This window comes from Monodelphis domestica, chromosome 4, assembly GCF_027887165.1.
Source record: "Monodelphis domestica isolate mMonDom1 chromosome 4, mMonDom1.pri, whole genome shotgun sequence".
Classification (NCBI taxonomy): domain Eukaryota; kingdom Metazoa; phylum Chordata; class Mammalia; order Didelphimorphia; family Didelphidae; genus Monodelphis; species Monodelphis domestica.
Window position 1 is genome coordinate 27269587 of NC_077230.1, and position 23119 is coordinate 27292705.

Sequence of the window (23119 nt, forward strand, 5' to 3'; positions counted from 1 at the left end):
AATTAACTTAATAGAAAAATATATCATTTGGGAACAAATGGACAAAACACAAAAAGAAATAAATATGTTAATTTCAACCATATAGAAATAAGGAAACATTCTTTGCTGTCTGGAAAGCAAATAATTCATTTTTTTTACTTCTTTAAACAGGATATACACAACTAATCAATATAATGAATAAGTAATTCAAATTTGACAGTAAGGATGTATTTACTTATCACTCATCTTATATCAGACACAGATCTTTAAATGTAAGAAAGTTAAAGATATATTAATGGTAAAAACATCATTATTTTGAATACACTAAAATGTGATGATGGCAGAAAAACTATAAAACTGAAGAATCTTAATTTTAAAATAGTCATGCAATTATATTTTAAGGAAATTAAAGGTAGTTTAGAGAAGATTAATATATTCCCTACTTTCAATAGTAAATAGAATTGTTTTCTAATTTTATAGAAAAGTGAAGTACATTCAGTGGTCTTGATAAAATCTCTCTGAGATTATTCATTATATGTTGTCTCTGAAGTAAAATTTGACAAGTAGTCAGGAGAAACATGATAGATGTTATAAATTTTCTTTACAAAAGCTGAGGTTTATTTGATGATCTTAATAGCTGCACCAGTGTAATTAACCACTGACTTAATTGGCATTCTATAAATTCAGCACTCTATCTGGTTTAGTAATGTTAATGATTATCTGTCACAGACTTATCTTTGATGCCTCATTAACTAACCACTCTTCTTTATTATCCTGATAATTATTTCTGATTTTTTTTCAAATCTTCAGTGAAGGAGTTTTCCAGAATACCGTGGGGCACCTTAAAATTGCAAGACAGCATTGGCTCAAAAGTATCCTTGCCTTTTTTGTTTCATGGTTTCCTGTAGCTTGGTTATACTAGGAATAGCAGCCCTATTAAGTAATAAGTGTTAAAAAGTGGAAGGGAGAGTAAAGTTGGGGCAAAATGCATAGTACAAATAAGCTACTCTTTCTGAAATTTTTTTACAAGAGCATCACCAAGGCAGGATTCAATAAATATCAAGAAAAATCCCCAAATTATTTTTATAGGAGGTTTATATCTACTAGAAAATGAATATTTTGGAAAAATTATAGTCTTAGAATATTCATGACACTAGATTGCATTATATTAGACAATACTAGTACATATGTTATATTTCTGACAAAAGCAAAAATAATTTGGTCACATCTAGACAGATTTTACTATAATTCCCTGGAAATTAATAATTTTATTACAGTTGTATTCTGTTTTCCTAGGTGATAGTTTGTGAAATGAAAGAATGAAATAAATCATATCTTATTGTTCTAAAAATAGGATAGGAATTTGATTAATATGTTAAAAACACCTCACCATGTAAGCCCATTTTTCTATCAAAGTGACTTTTGTATTAGAGAAAAACAAACATCTCAAATTTAAAAAGGACTTCTAATACATCTAGTCCAACCCATATTTGTATAGATTCTCCTCTTTAATAATCCCTAAAAGTCAACTAGTTTTGACTTTAAGACTGCCAATGAGGGAAAATTTATTACCTTGGCAGGGAGCCAGTCCATTTTTATTTTGTTCTGTTACAATTCTTGGATTTCTTCTACTTGTATTTTCTATCCTACAGTACTAGAGCAAGTATTATTTATCTTCCACATAATTTTTTAAATACTTGAAGACTATTTTGTCCCAACCTGCAAAGCTATATTTTCTTCATAGTAAAATGTCCCCAGTTGCTCTAAATGACCTTTACATGTTTTTAAATCCTCTCACAAAAGGCATTTGCTTCCTCTGGATACTCTCCAGCTTGTGTAGGATTCAAAACTGAAAATGATCCTTCATGTACCTATAACTTTTTTTCTATGCCCTCCTTGGTTTGAGCCTTTCCAGAGTATTCTGGACTTTCTCTCTCTCTCTCTCTCTCTCTCTCTCTCTCTCTCTCTCTCTCTCTCTCTCTCTCTCTCTCTCTCTCTCTCTCCCCTTTCTTTTTTCTCTCATCACTCTTTCTGTCTCTCTTCTCTCTTTCTTAGGGCCTGGGGACTTATGCACTGAGAATTGAGGTTCTCTTACCTTCTACTTCAACTAAGCTGATTTCAGTGTTTGTCCTAATTGTCTGAATTTTTATTTTTTATTTATAATTCTATTAAGGACATTTAAAAATAAAATTAGAAGGTGGCAACAAACATGAAAAATGAAAAATATTTACAAGGATTTTTATTTTATTTTCACCATCAAAGACCTATGTCCCTCTTGGACTTTAATATTACAATCTCTAATATGAATAGGGAGAAATGGGGAAAAATAGCTCTTCTTGACTAAATAAATGCCAAAATTTTTGTGTTGGAGGTGACATGCTTTTAAGGCATTAAATCATTAACTTGTAGGGCATTCACAAGAGAAAGAGATACCAAATACTCATATTTTAACATTATCAAAAAAATGGAACCCCCCCAAAAAAGGATATCACATTAATAATTATAGACCAATGTCTTATTGAAATAAAAAAAAATTATGATAATCACATGAATCAGGAAGATCCTATTAGAAGAGAATAGTAAGGCTTTTTATAAGCAATATTTCATAGTTGATTAAATCTTTGCCATTATTCAGATAATTTCAAACTTTACACACTAAATTTTTGGTAGTGTGTTAGATTCTGCATTTAATGTAATATTTTAAAATTTAAAGAAAAACATGTAATATTATTTTAAAAGACGTATTTTCTACATGTGTCATTCAATCATTTAATTGTGATGATGGGATCAGCTATGAAATGCTGCTTATGAAATCTTTCCACTTTTTATTTTTTATGAATTCGAGGTGGGTGGAGTCAAGATGGCAGCATAGTAGTAGAAGTATTCTGAATCTCCTTCCAACTGATCATTACAAAGCTTCTCAAAATGACAGAAATAAAAACCAGATGAGTGAAGGGGGGGGGGGATCTCCCCCTGGAAGCAATGTTAAAGTTAGGCAGTGAGTGGGGATTCTCATACTATAAGGGGAAGGAACTATATTTATTAAAGTGTAATCTTATTACTCCTTCCCCACGACACCTTCCATGCCAGAGTTAAAGTGAGGGTAGAGACAATCTCTAAATTCTTGATAGTTGGCTGAAAACACCACAGACTTCGGCTGAGGGCAATACAAAGCCTGGACAGTGAGACTCCGGGCTAAAGGGCAAGGAGCTCAGAGTGAGCCAGCAAAAACAGCAGGAGCTGGAAAGATAGCCTCAGGGAAAATGCTTTAAAGCACAAAAGAACATCACAAATCTACCTGCCCTCACTCAGACTTCTGACAGGGCAGGGAAGATACTACCAAGATAAAGCCCTGTGAGACAGAAGCTCAAAAAGCAATGATGACCAACATGTGGGAGCCACAATCCACTAGTAGCAAAAGGAATAAGCAACTGAAAAAAAAAAACAAAAAACCTTTTGACCCTGAATAATTTCTATAGAGAAAAAGAGAAAACTACAGAAGCAGATACAGCAGAGTGAAAAGCAAACACATTCAAACTTTCCAAAAAACAAATGGAAATTGGTCACAAGCTCTCAAGGAACGCAAAACGGATTTCAAGAACCAAGTAAGAAAGATAGAAGAAAAATGGGAAGAAAGTGGGGGAAAAAATGAAGGTAATACAGAAAGAAAATAACAGCTTTAAAGACAGAAATGCCCATATGAAAAAAGAGGCATAGAAATCAAATGAAGTAATAAGAAAATTAGAGACCAGAATAGCCTGCTGATGAAAAGCAGGATAGACCAAACCAAAAAGGAAAATCAAAAGATCATAGTTGAAACTCAGTCCTTAAAGACTGGATTTGGGCAAGTTGAAGCTAATGATTTCACAAGACAGCAAGAATTAATAAAGCAAAATCAAAGGAATGAAAAAAATAGAAGGAAATGTGAAATATCTCATTACAGTTGAAATTGTAGCACTGCATTATTTATTTATTTATGTATTTGTTTTTCATTTTCCAAGCTCATGACCAACAAGGCTGTTAGCACATTACTTATTTTTAAAAGTTTATTTTTTCAATTTTGTGTTGAAAAAATTTTTGACAATTGTTTTCTGACATGTTAGGAATCATTTTTTTCTCCTCTTCCTCACACACACCCCTCCTTCCATGAGGTAGTAAATAGCCTGATATAGCCTATAGCAGTATTGTCATGAACTACATATTTCCACATTGCTCATGTTGTTATAGAAGACATATGATATGTTTGTAGATAGTAGGAAAGAACTCAATAGCTAAATTGAAGAGAGATTAGAAATGAGAAAGAGCAATTGATATGGCAAATTCCAGGAGAGGAACAGATTAGATGAAGATGGTAGTGTGCCAGTGCCAGCTAGTACTGGTTTGCAAGAGTTGCTTACTAAATTTTCACTATGAGCCTTTATATCTTGGAAAATAGCAAATGCTATAAAGTGAGTCTCATTTTACTTTGTTAACTATTTTATAACTATGTTTGAGAAAATGGAATACAGGTTAGACTTAATAGTGTGTTGCACACACTTTTATTTTGTTAGAGCTAATTGCTAAACATTTTTTTAGCTTAGACCAAAGACCCAGTACCCATTATCATTGGTAATGAAAAAGTCTTTCCTTGTTCAGTTGGATTGAATGAATTCTTGAAGGACACAGTGTCTCAGTTGAAAGGACAATTTACTTGAAAGTTGAGTCAGTTAAGTTACTCTTTACAACTTGTTTCTCACAAGACTCAGAAACTGCTTCTACTGACTCCAGTGTAGTCCTTGCTACCAATTCTGGGTGCTGAAGCTGAACCAAGGATTACAAAATCATGACCTTGTCCACTCCATCTTTGGATACCAATTTACTTAAAATCAAGAAAAGAATAAACACAAAAGAAACAGGAAGCATGAATTCAGGACCCATAGGTGCCAAATAGGGAGATAAGGCAACTTTAGCTTTTGTTCTTACTTCCATCTAGAGGCTGCATTCTTCAATCAAAAGCCACAAGGGAAGGGGACAAGCCTAGAAGACTCCCAGAGAAGGGTTTATCAGTACTTTTGTATGAAAACTCAATTCTTATTGAGGTATTTTCTTGTTTAAAAAACAAACAAACATTGATTTCTTTATTTTAAAAATAATTATTTATTTATTGGATTTATCCACCAGTTTCCCAGCCCCTTGTCAAACTCCTTACATCACAGAAGGTATTATCTGGGTGACAGATATATTCATACAGATTAAGTCTTTTATGTTTTCACCTCTTAATTGATTCTATGGAGGTCATATTCACAATTAATTCTTCTACTTTTAATTCTCTGGCTGTGTATGATGTTCTATTGGTTCTACTCATTTCATTGTTCATTATACTATATAGTTATTTCCAAGTTTTTTTTTTAATTAACCTGCTTGTCATTTTTTATGGTATAGTAGTACTCCATCACAATCCTATACCACAATTTGTTTATCCACTCCCCAATTTATGAGCATTCCTTCAATTTTCAATTCTTTGCTACAACAGAGTGCTGCTATAAATATTCTGCAAAAGATAGGTTATTTTCCTTTTTTCTGACCTTTTTGGTAAACAAACCCAGTAATTGTATTCCTGTGCTTCGCTGTGTTGCCCTCTCAGCCATTGAAACTTCTTATTGGTTTCTTCCGTCTGTTCAGTCGAAACAGTCTTCACATGCTGGGTGAGCAAAGCCCTGGTTCACCAGGGGTCGACGACCCGATGGCTACCCTCAAAAGGTTTGGCCAGCTTGTCGAAGCCGTTGCCCGGGGTGTGGCCGCTGCCGCATGCTAGCAGCTACTGGGAGCCACAAGTGAGAGCTGGGTGTCAGGTGGGGGTCAGAGGCTGGAGAGCTGCCCTAGAAGGGCACGACAAGCGCTCCATACCAGAGATACTACCCCTCCCTGAGCATCCCATACACCCCAAACGGCTGAGAGGGCGATGCAGCAAAGCACTGTGGAGTGCTTACGGCGTGTTGGAGCACAAAGGACAACACGGCCATCCAAAGCAGCTGAGGAAGCCTCCAGGTGTAACGACTTTTTGTGCCACTGGACCCAGGCTTCCAACGCCGAGAGAGTGGGACTGTCTCTGTGCATCGGCTTTTCCACTTAAATCTCTTTCACGCACAAGTGTCTTTGTGCACACTCATCTATCCTAACCCCGTCCACCCTCTTCAAGACCTGCGGCGATGGGGGAGTGACGACACAACAGGTGGAGGTGACCACTGGCAGTTGTAGTCACGATCCTGCACGTAGGTGGCCCACGGACCAGTGTCGCTCGGCCCTGTGGGCAGCAGGGACATTCGGCAGCATCCTGGGCGACTGAGCAGCCCTCTCTAGGACAGCACTGCTCACCCTAATCAAGGGAGGGGACTAGAAAAGGTGTCCCAAACATTGCCTGCCCTACAAACACCCGGTCAGCACACCGCGGCTGGCGGGTCATCCCTTTAAGCGGTCGAAATCAAAGGAAAAATACAAAGAAACTCCTACTAGGAGCATGGAACATCAGCACATTACTTGACAGAGAGAATACCCCAAGACCTAAGAGAAGAAGAGCTCTAATCTGTAAAGAACTGGCGCGATATAACATCAACATTGCAGCCTTAAGCGAAACACGCTTACCAGAAGAGGGATCACTCAGCGAACCCACCACTGGATACACCTTCTTCTGGAAAGGCAGAGCCTCAAATGAAGACAGAATCCACGGTGTTGGCCTGGCCATCAAGACCAGTTTGCTCAAACAGCTGCCAGACTTGCCTGTGGGCATCAGCGAGAGGCTCATGAAGATCCGTTTGCCTTTCAGCAAAGACCGGTATGCCACAATCATCAGTGCATATGCCCCAACACTGACCAGCACAGAGGAGACCATAGAGCAGTTCTTCTCTGACCTGAGTGCCGTCCTGCACTCAGTGCCCACAAACGACAAGCTGATACTACTGGGAGACTTCAACGCCCGCGTTGGCCAGGACCATGAAAGATGGAAAGGAGTGCTCGGCAAACAAGGAGTGGGCAAAATGAACAACAACGGCCTACTGCTACTCAGCAAATGCTCAGAGTTCAAACTCACCATCACAAACACTGTGTTCAAAATGGCAAACAAATATAAAACAACGTGGATGCACCCAAGATCAAAACAGTGGCATCTCATTGACTACATCATTGTATGCCGGTGAGACATCCAGGATGTACAGATCACCAGAGCCATGAGAGGAGCTGAATGCTGGACAGACCACCGATTGGTTAAAGCGACTCTTCAAATGTGCATTGTGCCTCGCCATCCAAAACGCGCCCAGACAGTTCGCGCATTTTACAACGTGAGTAATCTTAGAGATCCATCTTATTTGCAAACATTCCAGTCCTGCCTGGACAACAAGCTGTCTGCCAAGGGACCACTCACTGGAAGCTCAACCGAGAAATGGAACCAGTTCAGAAACGCAGTGAAGGAAACATCAAAGGCAGTCCTAGGCCCAAAACAACGCAACCCCCAGGACTGGTTCGACGAGAACAATACTGCTATTGAAGACCTATTGAGCAAGAAGAACAAAGCCTTTATGGAGTGGCAAAATAACCCAAATTCTGCTTCTAAAAAGGACAAATTTAAGTCTCTCCAAGCCACGGCGCAGTGTGAGATCAGGAAGATGCAAGACCAATGGTGGGGAAAAAAGGCAGAAGAAATCCAGCGGTTTGCTGATATGAAAAACTACAAACAATTTTTCAGTGCCCTCAAGACTGTCTATGGGCCATTAACACCCACCACCACTCCCTTGCCATCCTCTGATGGTGACACTCTCATAAAAGATAAAAAAGGCATCAGCAACAGGTGGAAAGAACACTTCAGTCAGCTTCTCAACTGACCCTCTTCAGTCAACCAAAGTGCCCTTGACCACATCCCCCAAAACCGCTCCTTTGAACAACTTTGATGTCCCTCCTTCAATAGAGGAAGTCCAGAAAGCCATTAAACAAATGAGTGCAGGCAAGGCACCCAGTAAAGATGGGATCCCAACCGAGGTGTACAAGGCCTTAAATGGAATGGCGCTCCAGGCATTCCACATAGTGCTGACCAACATATGGGAAGAGGAAGACATGTCCCCAGAACTCAGAGATGCCTCCATCATAGCCCTATACAAGAACAAAGTCTCACAAGCAGCCTGTGACAACTACAGAGGCATCTCACTACTTTCCACTGCCGGAAAGATCCTCGCCCATGTTATACTCAACAGACTCCTGTCATCTGTTTCAGAGCAGAACCTGCCTGAATCACAATGTGGCTTCCGACCAGATCGCAGCACCATCAACATGATCTTCACAGGGAGGCAAATGCTGGAAAAATGCCTTGAGCCAAACCTGAGTCTCTACATTGTCTTCATAGACCTGACAAAGGCGTTCGACACAGTGAACAGGGACACATTGTGGGTGATCCTCAGCAAGCTCAGTTGCCCAGCAAACTTTGTCAAACTGATCCAGCTCTTTCATGTCGACATGACAGGGGAAGTCCTATCTGGTGGAGAGACTTCTGATCACTTCAACATCTCCAATGGCGTGAAACAAAGCTGTGTCCTCTCCCCGGTACTCTTCAACCTATTTTTTACCCAAGTATTACGACATGCTGTGATGGATCTAGACCTGGGCGTCTACATCAAATACCGACTGGATGGCTCACTATTAGACCTTTGCCGCCTGACTGCAAAAACAAAGACAACAGAGAGACCATCCTGGAAGCTCTCTTTGCAGATGACTGTGCTCTCATGGCCCACCAAGAAAATCATCTCCAAACCATTGTGGACAGGTTCTCTACAGCAACAAAACTGTTTGGCCTGACGATCAGCCTCAGCAAAACAGAGGTGCTGTTCCAACCTGCACCAGGGAGGCCAACGAACCAGCCGTGCATTACAATCGACGGCACGCAGCTTTCTAACGTCAACACTTTCAAGTACCTGGGCAGCACCATCGCCAACGACGGGTCCCTAGACCACGAGATTAATGCCAGGATCCAAAAGGCCAGCCAGGCACTTGGGCAGCTGTGCTGCAAAGTCCTCCAACACAGCGGTGTAAGCACTGCCACGAAGCTCAAAGTGTACAACGCAGTGGTCCTCAGCTCGCTCCTGTACGGTTGTGAGACATGGACACTGTACCGGAAGCACATGAAACAGCTGGAGCAATTCCACCAATGCTCCCTCCGATCAATCATGAGGATCCGATGGCAGGACCGAATCACCAACCAGGAAGTCCTCGACAGAGCCAACTCCACCAGCATCGAAGTCCTCACAACCCAGCTACGATGGTCTGGACACGTCATCCGCATGGACCCACAGCGAATACCAAGACAGGTATTCTATGGTGAACTGTCAGCTGGACTCAGGAAACAAGGCCGACCAAAGAAAAGATTCAAGGATCAGCTAAAGTCCAACTTGAAGTGGGCTGGCATCACACCAAAGCAAATAGAACTCGCTGCCTCTGACAGAAGCAGCTGGCGAACCCACATTCACCAGGCCGCCACCACCTTTGAAGATGAGCGATGTCGACGTATTTCCGCTGCGCGTGAACGCGGACACCAGGCCACAACCGCACCTCCCGTAACAACTGGCGTCCCAGGCCCCATGTGCCACAAACTGTGTGCCTCAGCCTTTGGACTCCAAAGCCACATGAAGGTACATCAATAGATGATAATGCACAAAGACAATCGTCATTCTCGGTCACCGAGAGACTACCACTATACTATAATTGTATTCCTGGGTCTAAGGGTATACACAGTTGTATAACTTTCTGTATCTAATTTCAAACTACTCTCCAAAGTTGTGGAATAACTTTTAAAAATTATGATATTTGTTCTGACTTTTCACTGACAGATACTTCAATTCTAGATCTAAAATTCTGACTGTGCAGTCCTCATCCACAAATGGTAGAGAGAACATTTCTAAAAATGAAGATTTTTAATTAAAATTCATCTCTTTTGGTTTTATTTCAATGAGGAGAAAAGGAAGCATGATACCCAAATTATTAAAAATAAAAAGGAAAAAAAACAATTAAGTAAAAAATATTTATATGTTTGTTTCCTGTCTTCATTTTTGATAAACATTTTTAAATATTTATTATATAGCTTCACATATTTCACTCAGTATTTTGCACTTCAGTTTAGTATCACAGTGTTTTTTTTTCAGAATTGTAAAATATCAGATTATGACTTTATAAAATGCTTTGGATATAACAAATATTCAATTTTAATGTTCCCTGGCTATTTTTCCTTATTTCATAAAGGAAGTCACATGCTTCCAACTTTGGGGTAAGGATAGATGAGAACCAATTATATAGTAAAGCAATTATTGGATAATTGGATAATTAAAGGATAACTGGAATCACTGGCAAAAGCAAACAAGCTTATTTTCCAAAAATATAATTATTTCAAATAATTAGAAATGTCCTATATCACAAATGAAGTTCATTATCTATCAAGGAACAACAACAACAATAATTGTGTTTTGTGAGAGGAAAGTTGAACTAAAGAACTTACTTTTTCTTAGTTAAATCATTTCCTTTTAGATAGCAACTTGTTACTGGTGACAGCTTAACCACTGAATGTTACCTGACTTTTTTACTTGACTAAAACCTGCAACATTACAGAAGTACTCAGTATTACTGACAGCTATTATTTCCTTTCCACTCAAGTCATTTCTCATGGATTTTCTAAGCATCAGGGTAATTTGTATGGCTTGCCTTTAGGAAGAAAGGGAATGTGGGATAAAGGGAAGGATCATGGAAGTTGGAATGGCATCAAGAAAGGAATATTCTTTTCATTAGCTTTAAAAAGAATCAGTGGGAAGTATTGTGTGGGATGTAAACTTCTTGCAGCCTGAACCAATTTAAGAGATGAAAGGAATTCAGTTACCCTAACTTTACTAGCAGTGAGAGTTAGGAGTTATTACTTGAAATAAATGAGCTCCCTCTACCTCAGCCCCTTCTGTGTATGTTGCTCAGATTGTACTCTGGGTTTGACACTAACAAAAACGCTAGAAAAGTGTTGATTAGCTCCAAGGCATATTGGTCCTGGATAGTTGTTTAAAAAAAAAAAGCAAGATAATTTTACTTGAAATAGTAATAATAAAAGTTTCCCAGCAAAGGATATTGACAGCTGTTATTGAATACAGTAAATACAGAGTTCCTTCCTGCTGAGTTACAGAATCTTTATTCTCTGGATTCCTTGTATTTTACACAAAACGCAAGGAGCTCAAAATGTAGAGAAAGTACTCTTAATACTCTAGAATAATTGTTCTTATCCTAGGTCTGTGAAATTTTTTTCATTATTTTTATAATTATTTGCATGTAATTAGTTTCTTTTGTAATCTTAAGCATCTGATTTTATGCACTTAAAACATTATAATGAGATAGAATTATAGATTTCACCAGGTGACCAACAGGGTCTACAATATCCAAAAAGGTTAAGAATCCCCTGATCTAGGGCAACGCTGGCTCTCATGTCTCCAGGCACTTTGCAGTGTTGAGATAGGTCCAACATAGTTGATATCTATCAACTATGCTATTAAAGGCTTTCCAACTTAGCATATAACCTGGGTACTGCATGCTCAGGTTAACTTTTTAATTTTTCTGGTATATTTTATCCTACCATATGTCTTAAGATGATCTCAAGATGTTCTTTCTTTAAATCACCTCAGTGTCAAAACTATCAACAAGCACATGAAAAAGTGTTCTAAATCTCTTATAATCAGAGAGATGCAAATCAACACAACTCTGAGGTATCACCTCACACCTAGCAGATTGGCTAACATGATAACAAAGGAAAGTAATGAATGCTGGAGGGGATGTGGCAAAGTTGGGACATTAATTCATTGCTGGTGGAGTTGTGAATTGATCCAACCATTCTGAAGGGCAATTTGGAACTATGCCCAAAGGGTGCTAAAAGCCTGCCTGCCCTCGGATCCAGCCATAGCATTGCTGGGTTTGTACCCCAAAGAGATAATAGGGGAAAAGACGTGTACAAGACTATTCATAGCAGCCCTCTTTGTGGTGGCCAAAAATTGGAAAATGAAGGGATGCCCTTCAGTTGGAGAATGGTTAAACAAATTGTGGTATATGTTGGTGATGGAATACTACTGTGCTAAAAGGAATAACAAAGTGGAGGAATTCCATGGAGACTGGAACAACCTCCAGGAATTGATGTGAAGTAAAAGGAGCAGAACCAGGAGAATATTTGTACACAGAGACTGATACAATGTAGCACAATAGAACGTAATGGACTTCTCTACTAACAGCAGTGCAATGACCCAGGACAACTCTGAGGAACTTATGAGAAAGATGCTATCCATATCCAGAGGAATAACTGTGGGAGTAGAAACACAGAAGAAAAACAGCTGCTTGATCACATGGGTCGATGGGGATAGGATTGGGAATGTAGACTCCAAATTGTCACCCTAGTGCAAATATCAATAATATGGAAATAAGTTTTGATCAGTGACACATGTAAAACCCAGTGGAAATGCTCATTAGGTAAATGGGGTGGGGTTCGGAGAAGGGAATAGAAAGTGAATCATGTAGTTATGGAAAAATATTTTAAATTAATTAAATTTTTAAAAATACCTCAGTAGATGAGTTTCAATCCATTACTGTTTTATCTCAACATTTTTTAGACCTAAACCAGGATTATTTGTAAGCCTTTTCACATTTAAACAGTATTAATGAGTTAGTATACTGATCATGACAGAACACTGGCAGATACCTAAGGACAGAATATTGTTCTGTAACTATGGGAGAAAGGGATACTGGCGGTGATATTGATTGCATTCTGTTCATTTTCAGTCTAGAAGTTATAGCCTAATCTGGGTCAAGTTCCTTTTAATTCTGTTTTTGATTTTGGGTAAAATTCAGTTTTAGAAATGAAAGTTCTTACAATAATTCTCCAAATTAAATAAAGCATACCATAGCCAAGTCTATGGTCAAACAGATGGCCAAAAAAAGGAAAATCATGGTGTTTTCAGAAGTCCTGTCCTGAGTTTCTCCCACGGCCCAGAGTGGAATGGATTCATGTTTATGTGCCACTCAGAACATGATTATAATTTCATTGTCTTTCATGACTGATGCAGTAAGGAACCTGCTGATAGTCTCCCTTTGTTGGTGGGTTGCTGCTGCATCAATACTTAGCACATCCATCCATGAGCTTTTGGCACCAGTTTGTCTTCTAATTTAGTGAATGTACTGCTTAGATAATCTGAAGTGTCATTTAAAGGTCAAAATAGGAATATGAGCAAACAAAAAAGAAACTTTTAGAGGGTTTCATCTTATAAAGTAAATTCTATTATTTATAATCAGTGAAAGAAATTAAATCATTAACATTGATTTTATAACAGGTATCTGGGAAAGCCTGAGGTGAAAAGGGGGATTTTATACATGAAACACATACGTTTAATTATTAATTAATTATTAATAATTTATTAACATTTTCTCCATCCCTTTCTTAAGTATAGATCAAAAGTGTCCAACAAATAGAAAAGGGCCTTTAAACCATACATACGGATCCCTGAAACCTGTATTAGAAAATCACACATTATTTTTGCTCTATTTTATTTTTATTTATTTGGTTAAATATTTAGCAATTACATTTTAAGAAATCCTCATTGATCTCTAAGACAGAAGATTGTAAGGGCTAGTCAATTGGGTTTAAATGACTTGCCCAGGATCACACAGCTAGGAAGTCTCTAATGCAATATTTGAACCCAGGTCTTTTCATCTCCAGGCTTGACTTTATATACATTGAGCCATGAAGTTGCCTCCTACCAATTACATGTTAATCTGATTCTCATCTCTACATCCAGCCCACCTATACTCATTAGTCTTTGGAGATAATTAATGAACCAGCTCTGATTTATAGCATTTGTCAAGAGCCAATTGAAGCTGGCTCCGGCACATTCCTTGTCCTGACTATTTCTTTGTGAAATCTTTAATGTTTTCTTAAGAAGGAAGGAGAGGTGGATGATAGTGGCCTTGCCTTTATAGTAGTGGACCTAGAGGGAACAGCAGCGACCTCCTGACAGAATAATATCACTGAATTTAAATGAAAACAAGGAACTGGAGCATTTCATGTCACACAGGTGCTAGATAATCAGAGAGACATCTTCAAATATATCAGAAATGGTAGGTGAGCGATAGAGAGCACCAGGGTGAAAGGAGAGTGGCAGAGTAAGGAATTCTTAATTCAATGAATGTTTAGAAGAGGAAAAAGAACTAGGGAGCAGTGAGACCCACAGCCAGTATATGGAAGAGTAAACATAGATGGGGTATTTTCAGTCATGTGTTCTGTGAAAAAGCAATTTGATGGTAGTGACCCCAAATTATTTCTGTCCTGAGGGCTCAGCTTCCCTCTGACACTATATTACAGTGACTGGACAAGCCTTGGGGAAGATAGGGACTCATAAAAGCAAGCATTTGCAGAGCTTAATAAACGGTTATTGACTGGTTGTACTTTTGATTGTAGATAATATTTTTTTTTGTTCTATGCCTAACCCTAACCCTAACCCTCATTTGATTGAAAGAGAAGAGGAGACTGAAGAGGAGGTCAAGAAATGAGAAAAATTAAACATTTTTTCCAGCTCTTAAAGCCTTGGTTTAGGGACAACAAAATCTAAAATCTATAGAACTAGGTTATTTTTGAGAAACTTTATGATTAAACCCATTTAGTAGAAGTGTAACTAACATGAAGCATCAAGATTTGGGGGCCACAATCCATCAGATACCATCTCTGTTAATATCCCTCTTTAAGGCTCCTTCCCCCTACTTCAAACCTTTTTTTATAGAAGTACAAACTGGGTATGGGCTACCCTTTCTCTTCATCTGACTGCATCTCTACTCAGACTGTCCTCTGTGCCACAACTTCCACTGCCCCTTTACTAATGAAATGCTATCCCAGTTCACCAAAAACACAGAATAATGAGTGACAGGGTACACATGGTTAACCTAAATTAATAATGACACAAGATAAAGTGTCAAAATGATAATTTCTAGCGAGATTTACTGATTTCTCTTTGATTAGAAAGTTTAATTCTCATATCCTTATTAATTTTGTAAGTCATATATATATATTCTAATTGCTAAGTTTAAGGTTAATATTGATTTTTTAAAAATATTCAAACATTTCAAAAATTCATTTAAGCAAGTTGCACACAGTTTTAAAAATATTTTCCATTTCTTTTAAGCATGACATTTTCAAATTCATAGAAATAATTAAAAAGCTTCTGTAAAAACAGTCATTCTTATGGTACTGTTTTCTCTACTTCATTCAGCATGCTATATTTTGTTGGTGAAAGAGCATTACACTTGGAATAAAATTTACCTAGTTTTGAACTATAAACTAAGTGAGCACAGACAAGTTACAATTTCTATGGGCCTCAGTTTCCTTTTTATAAACAAGGGATTTTGATAAAAATGTGTGTAGTATCTACCTCACAATTTTGTTGTGAAATCAAATGATATATTGTTTGTAATATATTTGGCAGACCTAGTGATGAAAAGTTCTGTGTTCAGATCTGTCCTTAGAATCTTCCTAGATGTGTGACCCTAGCTTAATCACTTAATATCCATTGCCTATCCCTTACTGCTCTTCTGCCTTGGAACCAATACACAGTATTGATTCTAAGTTGGGGGAAAATATATATTTTTTTAAATATGTTTGGCAAATTGTAAAATTTAACAACAGACATCAGTATGAGGAACTATTTAAATAGAATTTCCTTTTAAAGTTAAAAATGTTTAATGATCTTATATACTAAAATTAAAAGCTTGTAATTGCTGTTCATAAACTCTCTTTTCTAGGTAACTTCAGATCTTCCAATGGTTTGGGGATGTCCGAGGATTACTATAGAGCCTGATAATGCGATTTCTTATATTCTACACATATGCCCGTGGAAACGAGGAATATTTAAAGGTATCAAAATTAGTAAAACAATAATTTCCTTAACATGTATATTTTTCTAACTTCCTAATATTTTAAATTGTTCTCTAAACACAAACACATGTCCCACTTCAATCATGAATATTAAAGCCTTTGGTGCAGCAATGTGACACAATGGACAGAGAACTGGATTTGAACCAAGAAGACATGAGTTCCAATCCTTTCTCATCACTTATTGTGTGATCCTGGAAAAGTATCTTAATTTCTGTTTCCCTCAATTTCTCTGTCTAAAATTGGGGATAATATTAGTATTATTAGCCTCCCAGGTTCTGTAAGAATCAAATGGGATAATACTTGGAGAGCAACTTGTCCCACCCTAGGGTGCTATATAAATGCTACTTATTACTAATATTTCAAGGAGTCTATTAATAATTATATCAGGTTTATTGTTTGACATAAGAACACAGATGCATTTATTTCAGAAGTAGATGATTTTTACTTCAGGAATTAATCACAAATTCTTATGTTTAGTTTTTATTGATCCGTCCTGTAATTAGAATTAGCAGATTTGTGCTCTAGGGAAAAAGTAGCGGTTGAGGTATCTTCTATGTGAAGATTTATATTATAATTATATTATTTGATGTTGGCAATAATTTCATGTTGTAAATAAGATTAGTGATGGAATTGAGTTTGATTATATTTAAAATGAATGTTTGGTCAGTGTGATCTCATGTCCTTTCAGCTCTGGGATCCTTTAATCTTTGGCCCTATGAGCATGTCACTTTTCTCATTTTACAGATGAGGAAACTGGTATGAAAAACTCTGTTATTTGAATATTATTTTAAAGCAATAGAGCCAAGCCTCACAAAAAGTGTTTTAAATTATCATTATCATGGCTTTACTAAAAGAAAATTGTTGGAATTCAACAGGTATGGTTCTCCTTAAAATAAAATTTCATTTTTGAAACCAATTCAATCATTCAACCTATTAATGTATTTTGGAGGGAATCTGAAGGGAAATTTCATCATCTCTGGTAATTTTAACTTAAATAAACACAGATTTACAGAAAAAGCATCCTTTTTTCTTCCAAAATATTCATATTGAAAAGAAATATCAAGTCATATTTTTCTACCAATTTGTGGCCAAGCTCCTTGGGAAGGCTTTCTATAATAAGGTGACACTTGACTACTGAAAGCCTAGTTTCTGACCTTAGCATTCAACTAAACCAGTTGTCTGCCAGGTTGTCAATGATCTCTTAACTCCCAAATCTAATGGTATTTTCCCAATCCTCATTCTTCTTGACTTCTCTGGAGGCTTTGATACTGTCGTAAATTATATTCTTCTCCTTGTTACTTCTCTTTTGGTTTTTAGGATGCTATTCCCTCTTGGTTCTTCTCCTACTTATTGCATTCTTCTCTCAATCTCCTTTGCTGGATCATGATCCATATCATACTTACTACCCTGTAAATGTCACACAGAACTCTGTCCTGGACTCTTTTTACTTTTCCTTATGTATAGTTGCATTGGATAATTTCATCAGCTCTCATGAATTTAAATATCATCTCTATACTGATGATTCGCAGATCTACTACTGTTCAAGCCCTAATCTCTAGTCTTGCATCCGCAACTGTCCTATTTGACATTTCAAACCAGATGTCCTCTAGACATCTCAAACTCAACATACACAAAACTGATCTTATAATCTTTCCTTCTAAACTTTCTGCCTTCTAAAATATCCCATTATTATTAAGGGCATTACAACCCTCCAGTCTCCAAGACTCACAACCCAGACATCTTTCTTTACTCTTTTAAAAATATTTTACTTTTCCCCATATTACATGTAAAACCACTTGTTTTTACATTTTTTAAAGTTTTGAATTCCCAATTTCTCTCCCTTCTTCTGACACATTCTCTCCCTTCCTTCACGCCCTCCCCCTTTCCTGAGAAGTTAAGCATTCTTATATAGATTTTACGTGTGTTATCATGTAAAACATTTCCCCACATTAGTCATTTTATGGAACTATCTTTCAGATGCCCCATATCCAGTTCATTACTAAGATCTGATGATTTTACCTTTGTAACATCTCTAGACTATGTTTCCTTCTCTCCTTGAATACAGCTGCCATTCTAATGCAGGCCCTTTTCCTCTCATATCTGCTCCATTGCAATAGCCAGCCACAAGCCTCTCCCCACTTCAGTCCATCTTCCTGCAGCCACTGAAGTGCCATTTTTTAAAAGTGCAAGCTTGATCAAGTCACTTCTCTATGCTAATTCCTTTGGCTCCCTATTGCTTCTAGTCAAATATAGCATTCTCTGTTTATCATCCAGAGGTCTTTGGAACTCCCTTCTCCCTCCACTTTCACCTTCCTAGTCTTCTTACACCTTAAACTCTCCCACTGAATACAGTGATAATGATAATCCTTCCTGCTACTAGCACAACATATCCCATCTCCTGAATACATATCTTTTCACTGATCATCCTCCATACCTGGAATACTGTCCCTTCTCATCTCTGCCTCCTGGCTTCCCTGGTTTCATTCAGGTCCCAGTTTAGATCTGCTCTTCTACAGGAAGTCTTTCTCAATCTCTCCTAATTCTAATGCTTTATCTCTGTTGATTATTCATTTGGTATTTAGCATTTTTTCATGAAGCTGTTTGCATATGGTTTCCTCCATTAACTGTGAGCTCCTCCAGGTCAGGGACTTTCTTTTGTCTCTCTTGTATCCCCAGTTTTTAGCACACTTTATGTACATAGTAGGGATTTAATGAATGCTTATTTACTTAACTATTCTTATGTAATATATATGAAATAGTTCAGATGTATTCTTCAGTATTATAAATATCAAGTGTTAAGACTTTATCTCTCATTTTATTCTCAAATTAAGTTTTGGCCTAACAAATTTTAGATAATAATTGAAAAATATTGAAACTATATCTACTTAGAAATTAAAATATAGATCCTGATCCCATAATTATAGTATTAGTTTGATATAGGAATTATATATGAATGTTTTAGTCTTTCTTTGATGTTTCTCAAAGATGGAACAGAAGTAGCATATTTTAGTGATAGCATTCATCAAAACATGAAGACTTAATTGCTTTTTTGATAACATTAAAGTGACCCGTCTAGTTTGATAAGAATTGAAATGTCAAAGGGTAATTTGACTGTCAAAAGCTGTCATATTAGCAAAGGATTAATAAATTGTGTAAAATTAGCAGGGTTCATTCTTAAATACCAATAAATACTTCATGCAGTAAAAATTACTTAAATTCACATTTTTCTTAGTGTGTTTTATGTCTCATATAAAACCAATTTTTTAGAGAATTTGGCTATATAGAGCCAAGAAGCTAAACTGTACTTTGGCAGCAGTAATTATAGAATTTAGTTTAATCTCAGTAATTACAAATAGAAAATGTAGTTGTAAATGAATTTAGAAAAATAAACAGCTTAAAAATGGTTATGTATTAAATGAATTCTCCTTAATATAGAATTAACTTTTGAAAAACAGGGGGCTAGTTAATGTAAGGAGAAAGGAAGGTGATATAATTTGCTTAATTGGTACCTTAGTTCCACTAAAGAACAAACTATATAGGTCCATAGCAACTAAGCAGTTACAGTCAATTATGTATCCTTTCATATTCTTTGTTTCAATTCTCATATACTGTCAACCTGAAAAAACACAGAACTACCAAAGCAGTTACAAAAGAACATGACTTTAATCAGGACAAAGGAGAAAATGCTCTTCGGGCCACTATACAGAGTCAACGCACACATAGCTCACAGAGCTAAATGTGAGAGACTTGGTGAATACTTTCTTGGGAAAGACATCCATGATGGAAATTTCCACTGAACTGTAGAACTCAGGATCTTTGGTTTACTTTCAGGAGTATATGAAATGAAGGACAACTGATTGACTTACATAAAGACTAGGGAAAAAAGGATATAGTCAGAGGCTAGAATACCTGAGAGCAGCCTAGATACAATGAGAGAAAATAAGACAAAAAGGGGGCTTAAAATATGATTATATCTGCTACTCCTAGCTAGGATGATTGAAGGGATGATTGAGGATTACCTAAAACAAGTTTGCCTAAAATACACACACACACACACACACACACACACACACACACACACACACACACACACACAATTTCCTATTATGTAATTTTAGTTAACAAATATACCATTCTCTGTATTTTTTATTTCTTATAACTTTTGAATAATTTTAGAAAAGAATAGTATTTAAACTTCCATGAATGCCAAATCACAAATAGGAAAACAATGAAACTAAAAAGAAATTCAAACAATAGAAAAATACCAAGAAAGAGTGATTATGGTTTGTGCACTCTTATGCAGATTTTTAATTTCAGTCAGCCAATTAACAAATACCCATTAGATCTCAGCAGTGTGTGATGTCCTGGAATGCACAGACAAAAGTGAAATAGTTATTGCCCTCGAAGTGCTTATATGTACACTGATACCAAACAGAAATAAAAGAGGATATTTTAGGGATAGGACCTAGTAGTCATGGAGATTAGGAGACGGTTACTCTAGAAAGATGGTAAATGGAAGGAAACCAAGTATTCCAAAAAGAGGAAATGAGTACATTTCTAGGCACAGGGGGCCACCAACAAAGAGACAAGAGATGGAGTGAATTTCATTGCAAAAGAACAGTAAAAGGATCTGTTTGCAATACTCAACATACATTATATCTCTTAATTTTTTCCCTTAATTATATCTCATTATATCTCATTATAATTAGAATAAAGGCATTGACAAAATTCCAAGAGATACAGACAATTACATAATTATTTTCACATACAATAGGGAAATAAATCAAGTGTCCCAAAGATCCAAATTTCCAAATTTCAATAACTCTAAAAATCCTTTCAATGACTTCATAAATTTAGGATATCCTTTACATTCTAATATTGCAGTTCAGTCATTATTCAGCCATGTCTGACTCTTCGTGACTTCATTTAGGCTTTTTTTTTTTGACAAATATTGGAGTGGTTTGTCATTTCCTTTTCTGGATCATTTTACAGATGAATTGAAGCACGATCATTAAGTGACTTTCCCTGGGTGACCCATCTAGTAAATGTCTGAGACCAGATCTGAACTCAGATAAAATGAGTCTTCCTGACCCCAGTCCCAGCACTGATTCATTGTGGCATGCAGCTTCCTTATTCTCTAATATAGTATGCCAAGTTATGGATACTTCCTGATTAATCAGAATTAAAAAATTAGATGGCTATATATATATATGTGTGTGTGTGTGTGTGTGTGTGTGTGTGCGTGTGTGTGTATGTTCCATATATCTTTATCCTGTATAATTTATGATTAAATTAAGTTGTACTTAAATATATATAGAATAAATTAAAAACTCATATATGTAGGAATTCATTAAATTTTTATACTTAGAAATTTAAAATTTTACATTTTGATGTGAGAACAAACTGAATTTATCTCAGTAAAGGTCAAGACAAGTTAAAAATAAAGTGAAATTTTAAAACCACAAATTCTCTATTCTCATTAATTCTATGATTATAGTGAGACTTTCCTCCCATAAGTTATATTTTATTTTATAAGACAATATATTTCACACACATTTCTTTGATGATACCAGAATTTTTAGCCCAGATGCATTATAAATATATTTTCAAGATAAAATTTACTGCATAAATTTTAAGCTTTAACTAGTTCAATGATTATGTAAGTGAGGTTTTGTGTTAAATGCTTCTAAAACTGGTCTATAATGGTTATTTTTAGTGTAAATGAAGGAATTGTAGCAGAAGCAAGAGGGTAATAAAAGAACCAAACCTAACCCAAATGAACCCCTCTACACAAAACAAAACACTACATTAATTATTTACATATTATGTAAGAATACTCAATCATATTAAATTATAAATTCCATTTCATGTCATCTGTGCTGTTTTTAAGTTATGCTGTAAATGACAAATGGCTAGATTCTCTATACTAAGAGAAATTTCATGAATTTACCAAATCTGTATGACTTCTGAGACTAAAATCTAAAACCAATTTTCTAAATATATTTTAAATGATTAAGGATTTCTCTTGATAAAAACTGCTGGGAAAATTGGAAGACAGTTTGGGAGAGATTAGGTTTGGAACAAAACCTCACACCCTACACCAAGATAAACAGAATGGGTGAATGACCTGAACATAAAGAAGGAAACTATAAGTAAATTATATGAATACATAATAGTATACATGTCAGACCTTTGGGAAAGGAAAGATTTTAAAACCAAGCAAGACTTAGAAAGAGTCATAAAATATAAAATCAATAATTTTGATTACATCAAATTAAAAAGGTTTTGTACAAACAAAACCAATGTAACCAAAATTAGAAGGGAAGTAACAAATTGGGAAACAATCTTCATAACAAAAACCTCTGACAAAAGTCTAATTACTCAAATTTACAGAGTTAAATCAATTGTACAAAAATCAAGCCATTCTCCAATTGATAAATAGGCAAGGGACATGAATAGGAAATTTTCAGTCAAAGAAACCAAAAGTATTAATAAGCATATGAAAAAATGTTCAAAATCTCTTATAATCAGAGAGATGCAAATGAAAATAACTCTGAGTTACCACCTCACACCTAGCAGATTGGCTAACATGACAACAATGGAAAGTAATGGATACTGGAGGGAATGTGGCAAAGTCAGGATATTAATGCATTGCTTGTGGAGTTGTGAATTAATCCAACATTCTGGAGGGCAATTTGGAACTATGCCCAAGAGGCGCTAAAAGACTGTCTGCCCTTTGATCAAAGAGATAATAAGGAAAAAGACATGTACAAGAATATTCATAGCTGTGCTCTTTGTGGTGGCAAAAAAAAAATTAGAAAATGAGGAGATTCCCTTAGATTGGGGAATGGCTGAACAAATTGTGGCATATGTTGGTGATGGAATAGTATTGTGCTCAAAGAAATAATAAAGTGGAGGAATTCCATTGGAACTGGAACAACCTCCAGGAAGTGATACAGAGTGAATGGAACAGTACCAGGAGAACAATGTACACAGAGACTGATACAATGTGGTACAATCGAATGTAATGGACTTCTCCATTAGTGTCAATGCAATGATCCTGAACAACTTGGAGGAATCTATGAGAAAGAACACTATCCATATTCAGAGGGAAAATTGTGGGAGTAGAAACACAGAAGGAAAACAACTGGTTGACTAAATGAGTCAAGGGGATATGATTGAGTATGTAGACTG

At 36.4% G+C, this 23119-nt stretch overlaps 1 protein-coding gene across 4 annotated transcripts in view; it reads left to right on the forward strand.

Annotated features, from left to right (window-relative positions):
• Positions 1 to 23119, forward strand: part of CFAP47 (cilia and flagella associated protein 47) — an 886918-nt gene that overhangs the window by 451606 nt on the left and 412193 nt on the right. For all 4 annotated transcript variants that reach the window (XM_016433371.2, XM_056826271.1, XM_007493353.3 and 1 more), the window contains one exon: positions 15793 to 15904. In XM_016433371.2, the coding sequence (XP_016288857.2) occupies positions 15793 to 15904 (112 nt within the window). The remainder of the gene's footprint in view (positions 1 to 15792; positions 15905 to 23119) is intronic.